Raw genomic sequence first — 21,859 nt, 5'->3', positions numbered from 1 at the left:
GGACATGCTTTGAAAATAGCTTCATTTCCTTCCAAGAAATGGAACCCTACCAATTTATTTTAAAATGTGCCATATCAGTGGGTCAGGGAGGGGCAAAACTCATCTGCTAACAGCCAAGTGGGTTTTCCAGGAGATGTGACTGGGGAATAGTTTGACCCACACTATTCTGTTCCATTTCATCTCTTCAGGTCCCATGAATTATTTATACCTGAAGGGTTATGCTCAGGATCCCTGGAACAACACAAAAAAGTATGGCAAAAATGATGCCCTCAAAAGGACAAAAGCTGTTGCTGATGTAAGCAAAGCTCAAGCAAACAGACCTTCTTCTGGAGAGAACTCCACCCAGGGCAACTTTGGGAAGGGTCAGATCCTGATCCAAATGTCATGGTTCGAAACTGCCTCAAACTTGGCTAAGTTTGGTTCTGGGCTGGTGGCTACTAAACACAGCTTCATTGTATGAAAGCTTTGGAAGCCTAAGAAACAACTCTGGTTTCTCCCAGAAGACTCCGTGCTGCAAGGCTAGTTCTTCGCAATGCAACATTGCTATACAAGCATCCTCACGGTGCATCAGGATGTAGTGCTATTTGTATCATGAGGCTGCAGAGTTGCACTGTTGACATTAGGATCCTAAAACAAATTCAGGAGCCTTAATTGCCCTGCAGGCTGCAGGATAGTCCTATGAGTATTGTAAATGACCTGCAAGCTTAGTGACTGGCAACAGCACCTAAACAGGTTGAAGTTCTTTAGAATGGAATCCCATAGTCTGAGCAGAAGAATAAGAACAGATTATTATTATTTATATTGCAGTAGTGCTTAGGAGTCCCTGTCATGGTCCAGGACCCCATGGTACTAGATAGCAGTCACTTCATTACCTGGCATCACAAACAGAAACAGATGGAATAGAGAACTGACATACAAGGGAAGCAAAACTCATGATATTTTCAGGCCTCAGCCCATTGACACTGTAGTGATGGAAATAATCTGTGATCATTTAGGGGAGCCTCTGTCACTGCAAACATCCAAGCCTCCTCTTTTCTCTATAGATTTAAAAGTTCAGCACTTGGGTGTGTGTCTGTATTCTTGGGGACATCCCATCAGAATATAATACCATCCTGTACAGAAAATAAAAGATCAGACTGGAAGATACAATGGCCAGTTTTGGACATGGTGACTCTTAACAGATAAAGTGAAGTTTTAGAACGGTTTATTTTCTTTAACAAGTAGCCAAGTGCAGCCTTATTCCTAAGCTTTAATGGTTTTAGATCCTGTTTTTAGAGCCTTGTTTGTATGTTTCTATCTAACTGGGATATTTCATTCTGTTGTATGCATTTACCCCTCATGAACCAACCAGTTTATAGTGCACCTGGAAGTATCTAAAGTTTCCTTGCACTGATCAGGGCAATGTATTGCTGTGCACACTGAATTGTTATTATGTGGATTGTGATAGAACCTTGAGACCCCAGTTAGGATCAGAGCATTGTACAAGCACAAAATAAGGAGCTCTTTTCCTAAGAAGAGGCAGCTTGAGTACTTGATCATATTTTTTGTTTTTCTTGTATGTATAATTTATTCAGTGGCATACATTCTAGAATATTTATACTGGTGGCAAATGACCCTCTTAGTGCTTGCTCCTTCAGGGTCTTGCCATTTACTTCAACAGGATCAGGTCAAGAATGTTTGAGTTTCAGTTCAAAGAAGCACCCAGAAATTCAGAAGCTTTTCTCATCCCTGTCTGCATGAGTAACTGGGCTAAGAGATGCACAAGACCAAGCTTTTCACATCTTTCCAGTGTGCATCAAAACAATCAAATCACAAGTTGGCAGGCACCAAAGAAATCAATAAGTAAAGACCATCTTAGAAGAGCCCAATTCTTCCTGTTTCTGGCCAGGTCAGTATACAGCAAAAGAAGCCTCTGGAATGGGAGTTCATTGGTTTCTCCTCAAGCACTAATTAAGAAGGCCACAAACAGCCAAAAAAGTGAAACATTCGTTTTTGAACTCAAATAATATTTAGCTAACATGCATAAAGCTCCCACAGGCTTTTGTTCAAGCCTTGAGCAATTCTTAGCCTATCCAAACGGAGGCTCATCTCTGATCTATAGGTATTAATATTTGCTACATTCCTGCTACAAAGGAAGGTTCTGTTCTGGTCTTCTGAGGTTCTACTGCCACATCTATCACTAGAGTATCTGAGTGCCTCATATGGAGATATTCTTTTAAAAGATTCCAGGTAGTCTGTCTTTTTTTTTTTTTTTAAACATTATTTTCCCTTGTCACTTGTCTTCCCAAGAAAGACTAGGACAGACTCTCTTGACAGTACAGTGTCTCCACTCTCATCTCCTCATTCCCTCCCTCAGGGTTGGAGGCATGTGTCAGTTACTTGGGAATGTTCTTTCTTCGTATACGGTTTCTTGCTTCTCCAGTTGTGAAAGTCTCATTTTTTACATATTTATTATTTTTACCATCAGGCCTAGATGATTTCCAGTAATGAACATGCCCTTAAACAATTCCAAAGCAACAACCAAGAAGTCCTGCATGAGAAACCAATGCATACAGACTTTAAAATGCCTTTTAAACCTTTTAATGAAGGCTGGGACTTTGGAATAGAAGCCCCTACTGTGAAGTCAGATGTATATATAATGGGAGGGAACTTATTGGATTTCTATGCATAAAAATTCAATGAGTCCAATGTCAATTATGAACAGAGTTTTTTTTCCTAAAGTGCAAATAAATTCTTCACTGAACCAAGATTTAGCCAAATGAAAGAGTTGCGAAGCCACCAAACCCAAGGAATGGAAAAATGCAACACATGCCTTTGTGCCTTTAAAAAAAAATAAATAAAAAAACAACCACCACCACCACACACTGTTTTTTCTTCTAGCACAATTCTCTCCACTGCTTCCATATTAAAAATACAAATGTATGGACAGTTGGGTGGGCAAGTGGGATTGTTTCATGCTTCTATACACAGGGGACCACTGAGCAGTATGATTGCTCAGAGCTCCAGTATGAAACTGGAGAAAAGCCTGTTGAGAGTCTTTGGATTAAGTTTAGAGGCGAGTGTAACAAGGGTGATGTCGTGGTGGGCGTCCGCTATAAGCCACCAGACCAGGAGGATGAGGTAGACAAGGCTTTCTTTGGACAGCTAACAGAAGTTTCCAGATCACAGGCCCTGTTTCTCATGGAGGACTTCAATCATCCTGACATCTGCTGGGAGAGCAATACAGCAATACCATATAGACAATCCAGGAAGTTTTTGGAAAGTGTTGGGAACAACTTCCTGGTGCAAGTGGTAGAGGAACCAGCTAGGGGCTGTGCTCCTTGGACCTGCTGCTCACAAACAGGGAAGAACTGGTAGGGGTACTAGAAGTGGGTGGCAACCTGGGCAGTAGTGACGATGAGATGGTTGAATTCAGGATCCTGACAAAAGAAAGAAAGGAGAGCAACAGAATACGGACTCTGGACTTCAGAAAAGCAGACTTTGAGCTGATGGGCAGGATCAAGGAGCTGATGGGCAGGATCCCCTGGGAGGCTAATATGGGGGGGGGGAAAGGAATCCAGGAGAGCTGGCTGTATTTTAAAGAAGCCTTATTGAGGGGGCAGGAACAAACCATCCCGATGTGCAGAAAGAATAGCAAATATGGTTGGTGACCAGCTTAGCTTAACAGAGAAATCTTCGGTGAGCTTAAACACAAAAAGAAAGTTTACAAGAAGTGGAAACTTGGATAGCTGACGAGGGAGGAGTATAAAAATATTGCTTGAGCATGCAGGGATGAAATCAGGAAGGCCAAAGCACCATTGGAGTTGCAGCTAGCAAGGGATATAAAGGGTAAAAAGAAGGGTTTCTGCAGGAATGATAGCAACGAGAAGGTGGTCAGGGAAAGTGTGGGACCCTTATTGAATGGGGGAGGCAACCTAGTGACAATTGATGTGGAAAAAGCTGAAGTACTCAATGTTTTTTTGCCTTGGTCTTCACAGACAAGGTCAGCTCCCAGACTGATGCACTGGGCAGCACAGTGTGGGGAAGAGGTGAGCAGCCCTCAGTGGTGAAAGAACAGGTTAAGGACTATTCAGAAAAGCTAGACATGCACAAGTCCATGGGGCCGGATGCAATGCATCCAAGAGTCGGGCACTTAGGATGGAAGAATCCCAGGCTCTGCTACAGGCTGTGGACTGATTGGCTAAGTGGCAGTTCTGCAGAAAAGGACTTGGGGGATTACAGTGGAAGAGAAGCTGGATATGAGTCAACGGCGTGCCCTTGTTGCCAAGAAGACTAATGGCATACTGGGCTGTATTAGTAGGAGCACTGCCAGCAGATCAAGGGAAGTGATTATTCCCCTCTATTCAGCACTGGTGAGGCCCCATCTGGAGTATTGTGTCTAGTTTTGGGTTCCCCACTACAGAAAGTATGTGGACAAATTGGAGCGAGTCCAGCAGAAGGCAACAAAAATGGTCAGGGGGCTAGGGCACCTGATTTTTGAGGAGAGACTGAGGGAACTGGGCTTATTTAGTCTGCAGAAGAGATGAGTGGGGGGGGGGGATTTGATAGCAGCCTTCAACTACCTGAAGGGGGGTTCCAAAGAGGATGGAACTTGGCTGTTCTCAGTGGTGGCAGAGGACAGAACAAGGAGTAATGGTCTCAAGTTGCAGTGGGGGAGGTCTAGGTTGGATATTAGTAAAAACTATTTCACTAGGAGGGTGGTGAAGCACTGGAATGCGTTACCTAGGGAGGTAATGGAATCTCCATCCTTAGAGGTTTTTAAGGTCAGGCTTGATGGAGCCCTGGCTGGGATGATTTAGTTGGGAATTGGTCCTGCTTTGAGCAGGGGGTTGGACTAGATGACCTCCTGAGGTATCTTCCAACCCTAATTTTCTATGAGCCTATGATCTGAGTTTGAGAGTCAGGCTTATTCCTTTCTCCTCTGGTGGGCAGGGGCTGAGACTTTACAGTACATCATGAGCGGGGTGAGAAAAAGGAAACTAACCATGCAAGGGAGAGAAAAGGCCAACAATAAACACTTTGTGTGAGGCAGTAATACTTCAGCTCCATTGGGAATAGGATATGATACCTCAACTCCATCCCCATTTCCCAAAGGTTTCAGATATCTCATTCCCCTCCACTAATATACATCCACCTCTGGGATAGAATGCTGCAGCACCAGCCTTCCCTTGCTCAGCCCCTAGGGGTGAGAAGGAAGTTCTGTCTGCATGAGCTATTGCATTTTTGGTCTCTTAGGGTATGTCTACACTGCACTGAGTCACCTGTGACTGGCCCTTGTCAGCTGACTTGGGCTTGCTGAGGCTAAGGGACTGTTTAACTGCAGTGTAGATGTTCGGGCTTGGGCTGTAGCCTGAGCCCTGGGATTCTTACATTTCACAGGGTCCTAGAACCTGGGGTCCAGCCCAAGCCTGAATGTCTACACCGCAATTAAGAGGTACCTTAGCCTGAGCTCTGCAAGCGTGAGTCAGCTGGCACGGGCCAGCCGTGGGTTTTTAATTGCAGTGTAGACATATCCTCAGATGAGACTACCATCGAAGAGGCCATCTGCTGCTATTTGCACTGGTGGTTTTAGTGATGTAGACCACTATCCATTAGGAACTGGGCTGAGACCCACCAATTCATTACACAGACATTAGCTTTCTTTGATTAATAAAAGCAACTTTATTCCTCTGCTAGGTTTCCCCAGCTCTATTGCATCAGGGCCCTTTGCAAAAGGTCATGAGGTTTATCTCACACATGAATTATTTGCAAATGGAGTTGGTTTGTGGACAACTAAGTCTTCCCTACTGCATGAGCTGTCAAAAGAAACCCAATGGCCTTGGTACCTTGTGGGTTTAAGTATGTAGTAGATATTATCACTATTCTGAGTCTGGTGCGTCCCGTGTATTTACATTAAATTAAATCATTTCATTTGCAACTTGGCAATGGAAGAGAGCTTGAGAAGAGGCAGCTGTGTGCATCTGGATTTCATTAGAGTTGAACATTAATCCCTTTATGCCTTGTAAGCATCACGTTAGTGTTATACAGTTTTGGATTTGCTAAATGGCACTCTCAGAACTGGCTGGTGGAAAAAACAGGCTAATCAGCAGTGACCCGTACAAAGCACGCAGCATGAAAAGAAGTCCCCTTCTTGCATCAGTCACCCACCTGCCAACTGGAATGGGGACAGCTTGAATACTTCCAAGTAAAACCCACCTTCCAACACCTTCTTAAAATTTGAGATAGGCTCACGAAACATTCAAGCACCCCCAGACTTTGAAAGCAACATTCCAGAATCAAAACCTGGATCTGAACTCCATAATCTTCAGGGGAGATACTTTGGATTTTACACCACCATTGTAAATAGCAAGAGGATTTGGCCAAAGAAGTGCCTTTTTGGGGGGCTAATTTTTGAGAGGGCACCAAGAGATGGGTGGAACTGTAAGAGAGGCAGTTGGAGACAAATCACTGAACAAGTGGTAAAAGATCAGGGTGGAGACAGAAGTTTGGGAGTGATCAGCATAAAGGTATTATTTTAATTCATGCAAGGAACAGGGAATAAAAGAGCAGTGAGAGGGCTGAGAACAGACAATGGGAAAAGCTAACATATGAGGGGAAGGAGGAGTTGCCCACGGAGGTGGAGAAGGAGAGATTAGAGAGGGACAAAAAGATTAGAGCGTATATAGCTCAGAAGTCAAAGGAAGGAACAGAGGCCCATTTAGGTCAGCAAGAAAAGAAAATACAGTGCCTGACTCATGGAGGATGGATATTCCTTATGCCAAGGAACTTCCATTACAAACTAACGTAAGGGTGAATTTTGCTTACTTACCCTATTACAATTCTTCGAAAGACATAACAGAATAAGGGGCGAAGGACCACCAAGGGATATTGACCATTTTGAATGTCAATGGATTTTTGATAAAGACCTTACAAGAAACTGTAATAACTAACCTGTGGAAGTGACTGCTGCAGGCTATTACAGAAGCTCATCTTTTAGTAAAGGCGAAGAAAAGATTAGGGATGAAATCTTGCCCCAAAGTCAATGGCAAAACTCCCTACATATTTAGATGAATGGGAATAACACCTTCCATTACACAAACTACAGCAGGATAAGTACTAGAAGTATGGCCAATTCTCAATAGGCTCAGGTCAGGAAGACATTTTGTTCCAAAAGATGGACTTGCGTAAAAGAGTGCCATTGTGAAGCGGGAGGTAACACCTTCTTCCAATCTAGAGCACCCACAACTGGCCACTCTCAAAGTGTGTCTATGCTACAACAAAAAGGTGTGTTCTTAACTAAGGTTATCTAAATCAAGTTAAAATAGCATTGAAGACTCAGCAACTCAGGTTAGCAGCTCGAGATACCAGACTGCAAGCTATTGTCAATTCTTATGTCTCTATTTCTTGTGCAGCATTAAAGAACTGCCAACGGACAATGGAAAACTTTGAGAAATGTTTTATTTGAAGAGGATTCTGCTTTTTTTCATATGTTATTTTCTGTCTTCTGCTTTTCCTGTTTGTTTTGTTGAATCACTAGGGGCATTCTTGTGAAAACAGTCAGGTGAAACTGAGAACAGTGCTAGGCACATTATCGGGTGCAGAAGGCCCCAGAATGATGGGAACAAACCCCAAAGAAGTTTACTGACTACTCCCAGAGTTCAACACAGCTCTACACTTACATTAATCCCTCCAGCGTCGAGTGTTTTTGTTGCATTTCTCTGAATTCTTTGCAATTCGTCAAAATCAGTCTGGTATTCAGTACTGAGAACCTCAATACAATATCCCAGGTGCATTTGCACCAGACATATAGAGAGGGACTATTATTCTGGGATACCCTAGCAATCATTAAATTACTCATATCTCCCCACAACATAACCACCCTCCCCCCACAAAGTTCTTTGGCTTGTCACGTCTCCAATAAAGGCTACAGGCAACTCCAAAAACAGAACAAAGCAAACATTTCAATGAGAATTATGAAAAATAAGTTATCACAAAAACATCCTGTTTTCCTTTAGATTCTCTCTCACCATAGGCTACACCCCACCCTGCCTGTTTTCAGAGGGATGGATTATGGGCACTGGGTTTTGGAAACTCTCTCAGTCACTTTTCCATTTCTTATCTGAACAGCCTGTTTGTTTACTATGGGGTGGGGGATGGGAGGTGTAGAAGGGAAGAGAATGAGGTGAGAGAGAGTGGCTCCCCCTCCTTCAACGCTTTCATATATAGTCTCTGACAACCTCAGTGAGAGGGGAAACATTAAAATTAACAACAGCATCATTTTCTGATCCCAGTGATTGAAACATTTACTGGTAAATTTGGGCCCCTGGCAGTGATGGGGAAGATCATATATATATTCCTGCTAAAACACACATGACAGGCCAGGGCCTGTGAAATGGGGTTGATGATCACCATGGCACAAGAGGGTACCCCTGAGAATGTGTATACGTTAGAGATCTAACCAAGGGCACCCACAGAAGGAGGGGGATTTGGCAACCTGCAAACCATAGAACATCACGGTTGGAAGGGACCTCAGGAGGTCATCTAGTCCAACCCCCTGCTCAAAGCAGGACCGATCCCCAATTAAATCATCCCAGCCAGGGCTTTGTCAAGCCTGACCTTAAAAAACTTCTAAACGAAGGAGATTCCACCACCTCCCTAGGTAACTCATTCCAGTGTTTCACCACCCTCCTAGTGAAAAAGTTTTTCCTAATATCCAACCTAAATCTCCCCCACTGCAACTTGAGACCATTACTCCTTGTTCTGTCAGCTGCTACCACTGAGAACAGTCTAGAGCCATCTTCTTTGGAACCCCCTTTCAGGTAGTTGAAAGCAGCTATCAAATTCCCCCTCATTCTTCTCGTCCGTAGACTAAACATCCCCAGTTCCCTCAGCCTCTCCTCATAACTCATGTGTTCCAGTCCCCTAATCATTTTTGTTGCCCTCCACTGGACTCTTTCCAATTTTTCCACATCCTTCTTGTAGTGTGGGGCCCAAAACTGGACACAGTACTCCAGAGGAGGCCTCACCAGTATCGAATAGAGGGGAATGATCACGTCCCTCGATCTGCTGGCAATGCCCCTACTTATACATCCCAAAATGCCATTGGCCTTCTTGGCAACAAGGGCACACTGTTGACTCATATCCAGCTTCTCATCCACTGTAACCCCTATGTCCTTTTCTGCAGAACTGCTGCCGAGCCATTCGGCCCCTAGTCTGTAGCGGTGCATGGGGTTCTTCCGTCTTAAGTGCAGCACTCTGCACTTGTCCTTGTTGAACCTCAGATTTCTTTTGGCCCAATCCTCCAATTTATCTAGGTCCCTCTGTATCCTATCCCGTCCCTCCAGCATATCTACCTCTCCTCCCAGTTTGCAGATGACACTAAACTTACTGAGGGTGCAATCCACACCATCCTCCAGATCATTTATGAAGATATTGAACAAAACCAGCCCCAGGACCGACCCTTGGGGCACTCCACTTGATACCGGCTGCCAACTAGACATGGAGCCATTGATCACTACCCGTTGAGCCCGACAATCTAGCCAGCTTTCTATCCACCTTATAGTCCATTCATCCAGCCCATACTTTAACTTGCTGGCAAGAATACTGTGGGAGACAGTGTCAAAAGCTTTGCTAAAGTCAAGGAATAACACTCCAACTTTCGTCCCTGGGCAATGAATGTTGTGCAGATCAGGCCATTCTTTAGGGACCATCTCTGGAAGACCACGCCTACATTTTAGTTGCCAACCACGCGAATGATACCAGCTGACAAACACTGGCTGGCTGGCACAATCCTATTGCCATTTGGAGATGGTACTTCTGGAATAAGTACTGGTGCACAGTGGGTGTGATGATCGCAAGTGAGGGTAGCACGGGAGTGAGTGAATGTGTGTGCTAGTACAATATGGGTGTAAATAGGAGTGGATGTTTCTGACTGAACTACTGAAGTGTACAGATTTGAATGTGTATGTAGATCTAGTAGTGTAATATCAGCATGTGGGTTTCTGGAATGGTAGCATAGGTATCCATGAAGGAATGCGTAATATTGGCCTGGGTAAGTTCACTGGTGGAATGTAGGAGTGTGTGCAGATGACATAGACGTTTAGGAGTGTACATGTGAATTGGAATCATGTAGGTGTCTGAAGAGGACAGTACAGATGAAATCTAGGCGGAGGTCATATAGGTGTTCTGATGTCAGTCTCGTGGCTGTCTAGGTGTGAGTGGCTGTAACATGCATAGTTGTCTGAGAACAGCAAATCAGCTAAACAGTTTCCTTCCTTATTTCTCATACCAAGGATGCAGTTTGTATAGAAACAAACAATTCTACACACAGCACAACAATCAGCGGCTAGACCCAATGCTTCCCCTAAGGGGCCTGGGGTGGAACAGGTCTAGTTTGCTACTGTGAATTTAAAAAAAAAAAAAAAGCACATTTTAAAAAATAAGGCAGAATCCTACATAGATTAGGAACAAGGGGACTCAGCATCTCTTGGGTAATTAGAGTGAATGTCCACTAGGTCTTCAGGTTGGTGGCTAAAAAAAAGAAAGAAAAAAAGCCAAAAAAGAAAGCTGATGTGTTCATCATCTGATATACCTAAGCAGAAGACATAGCCTGACTAGTGTTTGTTTAGAATAGAAGCTCTTGGATCACATCCATTGAAGTTCTGGTAGCCGTGTAACATGTTACCACACAGGAGATGTGTGCGCAGTTCAAGGGTACTCCCAGAACTCTCTCATTTCCAAAGCTTGTGCAGCTAAGGATCAATGAAGAGGGGCAGATAGGAGAAGCACTCCACATTCAAACATTGACCCCAGCCTCATGGAATTGGAAATTTCAGGAGAACCTGGTGTTTTCTATACTTATTCTGGTTGTGGTCCCAGCTGGAACTCAGACGACAGAGAGATGCTCAAAAATAACTAAGAAAAAGATAAGCCATGTACAATTTTGTTCACCAGAAGAACTTTACAAAGCCTTTGACAACCCCTTGTATTTAGTTGCTAGAATCCACAGAGGAGCCAGAAGACACTGCCAGTCATTATACAGCCCATGCTGGCCATGTTCTACAAACAGATTTTGTTTCTAAATGTTTGCTATGTAATTAATATTTGAATAACATAGCTCAAAGATAAATAGTAATACCCTGAAAAACTTGATTTCAGCAAATTAAAAATCTTTTTTAAGAGCAAATGTGATAGATTCTCTTTTCTTCTATAAGGAGTGTGTGTAAATTATTGGGAGTCGCTAAAAGATGCTATTACAATTACTCTTTCAAGTTCCATTTGACTGACTGTATAGACAATTAGATCTTGGAGAAATGTGTATTGTTAGTTAGGATATACTTCTTTTGAGAAGCTGTGCATATCTCTAGTGAAATGCCTTACTGCTTTAGTGTCTTGCTGAGTGAATCTTTTATTATCTGCAGGGCCACTGCCTGCAATATATACCCAGGCAAGCCAACAAAAACATTATGTGGGGCCAACATTACATGACACAGTGTTGTGAGGTGATGTATCAGACCAAGCCTTTTATTTATTTTTTTTTAATATAGTTTAATTACTTTTCTTGTCCACATTCCAGATTATGTGGATGCATTATTTTAAAACGAATAAAGACATTATAGAATTTACCCAGCTGTTCTTTCAATCTTAGAAAATGATCAAGTTTTGAACAAAAGTTCTGGAAGGTTATTTTGTTTGAATCAATTTGCCCATCCCTAATCCTGAAATTCCAGGGGCAAGGAGACAGCCATTAATATTCATTGCTACTTGCCTCTGCTGGTTGGCTTTGCGGTCAGAAAAATAGAGGAAAGGTGCTGCTACGGAGGATGAAAAGGTAGCGATGCCCCAATATGAAAGGGTAGGAGAAAAGATCAGTTCTGGCCTGGACACAGAGAAAAGGAGACCAGAAGTTGAACTTTGGTTCTGACGATATCCCCTCCAGATTGCTCGCCAGCACTTTATAACAAGTGTAGACGAGACAGTAGGTTCTCTGTGCCCAGAGCCTAGTGCATAGTGGAACAGGACTTTGGAGGTCTCATCAATGCTGTGTGGATACTGAGGCAGTGCAGCAATGATCAACAACATTTTTAGTTCTGCAAAGCTGTCGAGTCTCAGGCCATTGAAAACATTGCTATCACTAGGATTGCATTGCAAACAGGCAGCTGCAGAGCTCCGACATACCTCTCTTAGCTCAGAGTTCATAATAGGTTTAAATTAGGAATAGCCACTTTTTTTGTGCTGAAATTTCTCCCACCCACCCCAAAAAACATTTGTTATTTTTCCAATGTTAAGAGATATGGCAGAGAACAGTCCCCTCCACTCCTAGTTGCTAGCACAAATAGCTCCCCTTGGCCCACTGCAGCTGTCCTGCTTAGCACAATAGGCGTGAAGCTTCATCCATAAATAGCAGGTTGAGAGCTGAATTGACCAGCATTTGAAACATTGTCATGTGATATTTTATCTAGTACTTTACATCCCAAACATTACTTACATGGGAAACACTTCACCCACCACTGAAATGCAACCACCTCTGGAGTGGAATACATCAGTGGTTTCACAATAAACGGTGATACCACAGAACAGTTTCAGAAAAGAAGAAGAAATTTGTAGCCAAGTGAACCTGCAGTGAGGATTTGGGTTTGTAATAGCCAAAAATCTGCCTTGGGTTATCAGGAGACCAGGGCTAATACCTTTACCAAAAATCCCAAGTGAAAAGCATAGAGTGGTGAGTTAAGCATTTCAAAGAGTGTTGATCTACACTTCTCTCTGACTCCAAATACTGGATCATTTATATTACATAGCACAGATTAAATGATATCATGCCATCATTTGCATAGAAATAAACTACTTAGATCAATGTGACACCAACAGAAACGGCACCTGCTCCTTTCCTGCTCCTCACATCTTTTATTTTTAGCTACAATATAGCCCAGGGGCTGATGGAGAGTCATTGTTGACTATTAGTAAACAGTGAGATGGAGTATGGAGATATTTGTATGACCTCCTATTGCAGCTTTCTAATGGATAGAAGGACAGGCAGGTTACAGGCCAGCTGAATGGCGTGAGAAGTTAAACCTACCATGCGAGACAAAATAATACCCAACACCTTAGATGGAGGCACTGCAACTTGTGGACACTCAGGAAAAAAGACAAGAGTTTTCAGACAGATTCTAAGTGGGAATAAACATGGGCTTAGTAAACAGAAGTGGTGGAAAGTTAAGCAAATAAAGAAAAAAAGTGAAGTGAGTCAAAGGAATGTGAAAAAGACCAAGGGTTTGCGTACTGGTTCCTAGCATGGAAACACAGTTTCTGCAGACAAATCGAAGCACATGCTGGAACCCCTAACACATCTCAGCTGCGCTTTCATCTCCCCTTTAACATGCCAGCCATGTACTTGCCTTCCCCCACTCCTGCAGCCACACTCTTGGGTCTTCTTCGCTCTGTCCCTTGGGCAGATTAGCCTTCTGTTGAGGAGTCATCCTCCTGGCTGGGTGTTGGTCCTTCTTCTGAGTACATGACTTATTCCCCAACCTCACATGTTGGTCTATTGACACATTCAGAGGGAAAAATCCCAAGGGGAGGGGGAAAAAAGTTGTTACTGGGTCTATTTCAGAAGTCCCAATTGTTGGAGTATCAGTCAGATAATCCTTCAATTCCGTTAGGTGCTTCCAGCTCCAGAGCACAGGAGCGAGTGACTGGAGCAAGTAACATTGCCTGCTTGCTTTTCCTGATCAGCTGAGGGGGATCCAGCTAAGTTCCTCCTACTTGCACTGCCTAAATAAGGACATTGACTCACAGTCGCTACACAGTGCTCCTTTCTGAAAGCACTTACTGCTAACAGCAATCTTGCTCTTTAACTAAAATGCTGCACAAAGTGAGCATAGAAAGGGAACCTGAACTCAGAGTCTGAGATCACAAGGGGATTCTTCATTCTTGAAATAAAGGACAGGAGTCCTTGCTTTGCTAAATACAGAACCCCTTGAGGACTCAATGCTATTGATTCACAACACGTCAGATTCTGGTTCTGACAATGCAGTTCTGGGCTGCTTCGTGCTTTTTTTTAAAAAAAACAACAACAAAATGCTGCACTGCCTTGATCACAGAAAGTTTCCTTGATTACACAGCACAGGCTTCCAGTGACTTAAAAATACATGCTCGTTATTCCATCTTCCTTGAAAAATCAATGGTTTGAATTATGCCCTCTGTTTTATTTAGGGCCTAATCCAAAGCCTACCAAAGAAAATGGAAAAAACTCCTCCTGGCTTCAGATCAGGCCTGTATGAACTCAGAAAGATTTGCAAACCCCTCAAAAGTTGAGGAGGTTTGGGAAGGCTCAAGCAATGCTTCTTTTTCGCCTGCTGAATCCTTCTGCACATTCCAGATATTAGGAAACAACCTGGTCTTTATTAGAACAGCAAACCCTTCCCCTAGCAAATAAGCCAGGCATTTCCCATTCTGTATTCTTTCCAGATAATCTCAAGATGTGAAAGCAGAGTGGAAAAATTCACACCACTGACGAAACCAGGAGGAATGTCACGTTTCAAGGTTGAGCGCGTGAGACAAACAAACCTTCATGTTTTCACCTCACATTTTTCCTCTATGTGGCAAAGGAAATAAAAAATAAATAATAAAACAGGAAGGTAGTTCACTGGGGAAAAGGCAGAATCTCTATTGAATATGGAGATTTCCACACAGGGTAAAATCTGCCATTGTTCCAGAGCAGAAGCTGCACATATCTTGCTTTGACAAAACCCCACATTTTAAAACATTAGTGGCAAAACTGTGCTGTTGACCGAATTCTTGCCCCATAGTGCAGAATCTCTGTTTTTGCCAAATAAAAATTCACAAAGCCAGAATGGGTACCATTTGTGATAATGGGCATCTGGGAATTGGTCTAGCAGCCAGCTGACAGCTATCTGCATCACCCCAGAGTTAGCAATGTAGCAGACCGCAGACTCACTGGTGCGGCACCTCCTGCTGGTCATCTGGGAATTAGCTCTTTTCCAGTTTCAGAGCACCCTCAGCTGGCCGGTGTCTCACATGCCTCAGGCCTCCATGTCCCTCCCAGACCCAGTACCCCTTTCCCTGGGGATCTGCCCCCAGCAGTACCCCACACTCTGGGTCTCCCATCCCAGGGGAACCCCCAACACCCACCTTGCCTCTGTGGCTCCTGCCAGTTGTCATCTAGTCCCCCATTCACTTGGGCAAACCACAGTCTGTAAAGGCCCTCATCATTGGCAAGAAGGTTGGACCAGCTGCCTCTGCCTATCCCTGGGCTATACCTCTTTAGCCCCAGTACCTGCCTTGGGCCTTTAACAAGGCCTGGGGAGTTGCCAGGCTGGAGCTGGAGCCCCTGCCTCAGATACCCTTTTCTCCTAGGCAGCTGGGTCCTCCTCCCTCCAAGGCTAGAGAGAGATTGATGCAGCTCCTCCCTGAGCCCTTATAACAGGGCCAGGTGTGGCCTGATTGGAACATGGCCCCAAGCTTTGACTGCTTCCCCAATCAGCCTACCATTTTCCACCAGAGTGGGGTAACTGCCTCGCTACAGGCAATAACGGGTACCTTTTTTGAGCAGACTCAACTGTGAGGCCAGGGACTGAATGAGCCAAGGACAATGAACAATGTCCCCACTCTGAGAAGTGTCCCCTCCAGGTCAGGGGTGAAGCATGGTGGCATGGGGGAAGCTTGCTCTGCTACTGCCCATGCTGTTGCCATTCTGGGGTAGAAGACTCCAGTCTCTGGGGCTGTTATCCTGGTACCCTTCACCACCAATACTATGTTCACTTTACCTTGTCACATGCAGGGGTGGCAGGTTTGTAGAAATTTTGGTGATGCCCAGAACCTGCTCCCCCAAACTCTGCCCCACACCTGCCTAAGGATCTGGGAGGGAGTTTGGGTGGGGGGAAGAGGTCTGGGTGCAAGCCCTGGGCTGGGACAGGGGATTGGGGTGCAGGAGGGGTGCAGAGTGCAGGCTCTGGGAGGGAGTTTGGGTCAGGGGTGCAGACTCCAGGCTGGGGCAGGGGGTGGCGGTGCAGGAGGGGGTGAGGGGTGCAGGCTCTGGGAGGGAGTTTGGGTGCAGGCTCTGGGCTGGGGGGATGTAGGAGGGGGTGAGGGGTGCAGGCTCTGGGAGAGAGTTTGGGGGTGGGAGGGGGTGCTGAGGAAGAGGGTGCAGGGGTGAGGGGTTTGGGGTGTGGCTGGGGATGAGGGATTTGGGGTGTGGGAGGGGCCTCAGAGCTAGGGCAGAGGGTTGCAGTGTGGGGTGAGGGCTGTGGGGTGGGGCTGAGGATGAGGGGTTCATGATGCAGAAGGGGGCTCAGGGCTATGGCAGAGGGTTGAGGTGAGGGGGGTGAGGGCTCTGGCTGGGGGTGCAGGCTCTGGGGTGGGGCAGGGCTGGGGATGAGTTTGGGGTGAAAGCAGGCTGCCCCAGGGCTGGGGCCAGAGAGGAGGACTCCCCCCAGCCCTCTCCCCACCGGCAGCAGTGAGCTCTGGGGGAGGGGCCCCCCTCTTCCCCCCCGGCAGCACACTCACCCCGCAACATTGTCATTGCATGTGCTTCTAGGGCCCCTCTCAGGTCCAGGAAGCCCCCTTGCCTCCCCTGTGGTGGGTACTGGAGATGGGGGGCTGCCATCACATGTGCGCCTCCTCCCCTGCTGCTGCCCCTCACTGTAGCCTCACTGGGGGTGAGGGATGGTGCTGCCCCTTGCCCAGCGTGGGGCAGGACCGGTGACTGCAGGCAGGGGGGCCCTGTGCTGGTGGAGGGTCCCGCCGGAAAAGGGAAGGGTCCGAGGCAGAAGGGCAGGGTAAGGGCAGCCTGCCCTGGCACTAGTGGATGGGGAGCACTAGGACCCTGCGTCGGCAGTTGATGCTGGGAGCCAGCAGAGCGGAGGCAGCATGGTGTTGCAGGGACGATCTGGGGGAGATGCACAGGGGCAGCAAGTGAGGGCCAGGGGACACTCGGGGGAGGTGTGTGGGGGCACTAGGGGGGCCGGGGGAGAGACCTGGTCCCAAACATTGATGGAGCTGGGCTCCCGGACCCTGAATATTGCTGGAGCCCAGGCACCACGGGCCCATACAACTAGCCACCCCTGCTTATCACATGTGTTTGTTGAATGTTCTCCAAAAAGAGTTTGCAATCTATTTTGAGAGAAGGTACCCTATCTTCCTCTAAGTTTGTGCAGCACCTAGCACAATGTAACCTCAATCCTGATTGCAACCTCTAGGTTCTACCACTATACTGTGCAAATAAATAAATAAATAGATATGCATGGACGCACATGTTGGTCACACATTTATTCCATAAAACACTCTGTGGTGAGAGCGCTACAGAAATTCTTTTGAGAGCATAAATCCATGCAGTGATGACATACATTCCTCCCTGGGACTATTTCCATAATTCCTTCCCCCATGTCAATAAAAGCCATAATTGCAGCACATTGCATGGATCTGAAGCAACCTGCCATGGCAGACACCCAATTTCCACTCTTCTGTTCCTTTCATGGAGAATTTACAATCCACTGACCCTCTCCTTGAGGCTAAGCATAGGTATGTGTCTTGTTTGTAACACGTAGTGATAGAATCAATGAATGATAAACACAGTGGATCTTAAAGAGCAGATTAATGGGAAGGTGAGGCATTTAATAATGCAAATCCTTGCTTTTGGACAGATCTCTATGGGCGTCTATTGCTTTGTTCCTTGTTTTTATTAGGCAAACATTTTTGGGAAGCTATGGCTCGGCCCTGGTCTTTGCCAGAGCAATGTCTTTCCAGCCTGTTTGGATGCCAAGACACACTGGCAAAGCCAGTATTGTTCCCTTTGGGTATCTACTCTTTTCTGCAATTGGATATTTGACAGGAACATTGTGTCACTTGAGTAACTCACCACTTTTCCCCACCTTTCTTTAAAAAGCCCAGTAAACTCTGCATTGGTGAAAGGTGCCAGCTAGACAGTCTTGGAGACTGAACCCTGGAGTGGAAGGACCATCTCTGTATGTGAGAGGGTCAGTCAGTTACCTTGGTTTATTCAGTCCTTGGCCTCTTTTGGAGTCTGCCAACAAGCAAGCCCGTTAATACCAATTGTGTTCATGGGCATTGTCGTGAACTGATTATTTATTAGTCAAAAGACCCAAAGGGAGGTAGGTGCCCAAATCCCATTGAAAGTCAGTAGCAGGCTAGAATCCTTAGGCACTACTTTCAAATCCCAGCCTTGTTTTCTAATGTCCCCCCATCAACACAGTTTCTTGGCCCCATAGATGTAGCTAAGGTGTAACGTTCCCCTGGTGTTATCTGGACCGGTGATCCGCTAGGTCACTCCAATCCTTGACACTGGGAGCCAGCCTTACCCTGCTCTGCTGTGAGAGCCCCCACTCCTGGGCTGTTCACACATAGCTTTTCTGGCATGAAAACTGCTTGGATTGTGCAACCGAATGACACTAGCCAATATCTCTGGTCCCAGGCACAACCCTAGGAACCTCCATCTTGCAATGTCCCATTATGCCCGCTGAACACTGCAAACTTATATGAGTTCATCAGTTTAACAAAGAAATGGATATGTACCAGGCTTGTTATCCCAAGGGGAGTCTCTGACATGCTTCAAACCAAACACACTGCTTCAGGCAGAATAAACAAACAGAATTATTAACTACAAAGATAGATTTTAAATTATTATAAAATCAAAGCACAACAAGTCAGATTTGGTCAAATGAAATAAAAGCAAAAAGCACTCCAAGGTGATCTTAACACTTTCAGTGCCCTTACAAACTTAGATGCTTTTCACCACAGGCTGGCTGGTTGCCCTTCAGCCAGGCTCTCCCCTATGATCAGAGTTTCAGTTGCTTGATGGTGATGTCTGTAGATGGAGATGGAAGGGAGAGGAAGAGCATGGCAAACGTCTCTCCCTTTTATCATCATGTTCTTTCTTCCCTCTTGGCTTTGTCCCCCCTTCAGAGTCAGGTGAGCATTACCTCATCACAGTCCCAAACTGACCAAAGGAAGGGGAATGACTCACTTGAGAGTCCAACAGATCCTTTGTGGCAGCCTAGGCCAGTGTCCTTTGTTCCTGTGAGGCTGGGCTGGGTTTGTCCCATACATGCCCTGATGAGGTATGAACTGCCCCTCTGCTCTTGGAGAGTTTTTGCCTGGGCTTGTTTTAAGCCATGAGGACACATTTTCAGCCTCATGGCTATATACATGAAATTACAACCTATAACATTACGTTACTACAATAACAATGCTCAGTGCATCATGAGCCTTACAAAGACACCCGGCACAACAAACTTTGCATCGGATACCACACAATCATTTTATAAGGATGAACATGGGGATGTAGGTTGTTATGTCAGTTCCATCTGAGACTGGCCCAAACTCCTTGCATACCTCCTTCACCAATGCTCTCTAAAGTGGTCTCTAAGGTCTATAGCTCCTGTCTGACAAGGCAGAGTAGTTTCATAGATTCTAAGGACAGAAGGGACCATTGTGATCATCTAGCCTGACCTTCTGTATAGCACTGGCCATTGAATTTATCCCAAATAATTCTTTATGAAACGGATATGAAAACTAATTGGATCCAAATTTATTTACTTTGAAAAGTTTGTATCTCATACAAAGTTTCCTTTAGAAAGTCTTTCATTTGCACTATAGGGAAACCTCACCTGTGTGTGGAAGTCCACTTCTGAGTGATTAAAGATGCCACTTGAGAAAATACCTTACAAAGTTAACAAATAACAAGCCTGGGATACTTTCACACTTCCATCACTTTGCGGGATTTCAATACTATAAAACACCCTCTAGATCTAGACTGAAAGTAACCTGTGTTTGAAAATAGACTAGAACCTGAACTATAATATACTCAGATATCTTCCAAATGAAAACCTTAATCCTTGCCAACCTCAAGCATTCAAAAATCATGGGTCAGGTCCTCCCCCCCACTCAATCATAGTACATTTTGGGTTCTTTTTATTTGTCTTCTGGTACACCCTGGTCATGTTTTTCAAGCTTTTCTTCCTAACCATGGGAATTAGAAACTTACTTTTTAAATGGAAGTTGAGAGTCTCACATAAACATATTTTGCTGTAATTTGTATCTCTGATCTCATTATGGCTCCTGATGCTGAGTCTAGGTTGGCATGAAGGTTTCAAGTTGATAGGTTGGTACTGGCAGTCGGTAGAGGTGGCTCTTGTAAAAATCTCAGAACCTTCACAAACCTAGAGTCTTCCACCGGCAGTGTGGTCTCCTCTGGTCCATCATAGTCTTCAGCTCACCCTTCCAGCCAACCTCCACTGCTGGACTTCCTTCCTTTTAACACCCAGCACAATGTAGCAGGACAGGGCTAGTTGAACAGGGCTGGCTGGTTCAAGGCTGCCCTGTTCCTGACACCTTTTCGAAAAAATTTTTTTTCTTTGAGACTTGCGGTACAATGAGGTTCTGATGCTCTCCTGTTTCTGCTCCCAACGGGAAGCTGACCTGCAAAGACATAAACATAGTATCATAAAACTGTAGGGCTGCAAGGAACTGCAAGACCTCATTTAGTCCAGCACCCTGCACCGAGACAGGACCGAGTAAACCTAGACCGTCCCTGACAGGTGTTTGTCCAACCTGTTCTTAAAAACCTCCAGTGATGGGGATTCCACAACCTCCCTTGGAAGCCTATTCCAGAGCTTAACTACCCTTGTAGTTAGAAATCTAACCTGTCTCCCTTGCTGCAGATTAAGCCCATTTCTTCTTGTCCTACCTTCAGTGGACATGGAGAACAATTGATCACAGTCCTCTTTATAACAGCCCTTATCATATTTGAAGACTGTTATCAGGTTCCCCTTTTTATCCCAGGGAACTGAGGCCTTAAGAACAATATCAAATATAATGAGACTTGCAATAAAATCTCAAGAGTTAGCAACATTGGTTATCACCATAAATATTTGTATCGCAATATGTAGCCTCATTAAGTCCTGCATGGGAGCAAAGTTACACATAGTAGTAACTGTTTGCAGGTCTGGGGTTTTACTTATTTTGCATATAGTAGAATGAAGATGGCTGTCTCATGGCAAGACATGTTTTCATTAGAGCTAGGTGACAGTTTTGTTCAAAACCTTTTTTTTTTTTAAACAAAAATGGACCTTTTTCTTTAAGGAATTATTTTAATGGAAAATCTCCATTTTGCTTGAAAATTTTTCAGCAAATCCTCCAAACCCTTCAAACAAGTGTTTTGTGAAAACAGAAAAACAATTTTTTCACAGATTTTGGTTTCAATTTTTCATGACAGACAAAGCAAAACTACCCCATTCCCCCCCAAAATAATGGAAAATTAAAAATAAAAAACAACATACAATCAACATATTTCAACCAGCTCTAATTTTAATAGTTATTTGTTGGACAATATTTATGAATATTAAGTTCTTAGCAGTGTTTGCAATAAGGCAAACAGGAAAAACAGGACAGATGCATTTAGGTTCCAAGACAATGACAGAGTTGATTGATATGACATGGATTAACACCTAGGTACATGACATCCTGTGGTTTTGTGTGTGTTTGTGCCTGGTGCAATGGATCCCCAATCCTGATAGGGGCCTCTGGGCACTCTCCTCTCTCTCTCTTATGCCTCTTTGTTCCATGCAGAACACAGGGACTTCACCACTGCCTTCCATCTTTGCTGATATCCTGCTGCAGCCTTAGTTTCTGCCATGTCACTTTGACAGCTTTCACTTCTGTTTCTGTTGTACATTTCTATATTATCCTTGGCCTACCTCATCATCTCTTGCCCTGGGGGTTCCAGTCCAACCTCTGAGCACTACTACAATATTAATAATTAATAATAGGAACAAGTTTTGTGAATAAAGTGACTTTACAACTCCCAGAGGAACTCTCCAGATAAAATTCAAATCTCCTTCCTAAA

The 21,859-nt window shown here is 44.7% G+C and overlaps 1 protein-coding gene across 1 annotated transcript in view; it reads right to left on the bottom strand.

Annotated features, from left to right (window-relative positions):
• The window catches only part of LOC140917696 (uncharacterized), a 57,276-nt gene extending 43,745 nt beyond the window's left edge, over positions 1 to 13,531 (bottom strand). The window contains exon 1 of the mRNA XM_073361006.2: positions 13,374 to 13,531. Coding sequence (XP_073217107.2) covers positions 13,374 to 13,454 — 81 coding nt within the window. The 5' untranslated portion in view covers positions 13,455 to 13,531. The remainder of the gene's footprint in view (positions 1 to 13,373) is intronic.
• Between the last annotated feature and the right edge of the window lie 8,328 nt (positions 13,532 to 21,859).

This window comes from Lepidochelys kempii, chromosome 9 (genome assembly GCF_965140285.1).
Source record: "Lepidochelys kempii isolate rLepKem1 chromosome 9, rLepKem1.hap1, whole genome shotgun sequence".
Taxonomy (NCBI): Eukaryota; Metazoa; Chordata; order Testudines; family Cheloniidae; genus Lepidochelys; species Lepidochelys kempii.
Note: the sequence above shows the minus strand (reverse complement) of the source record. Positions and strands in the feature narration are given on the sequence as shown.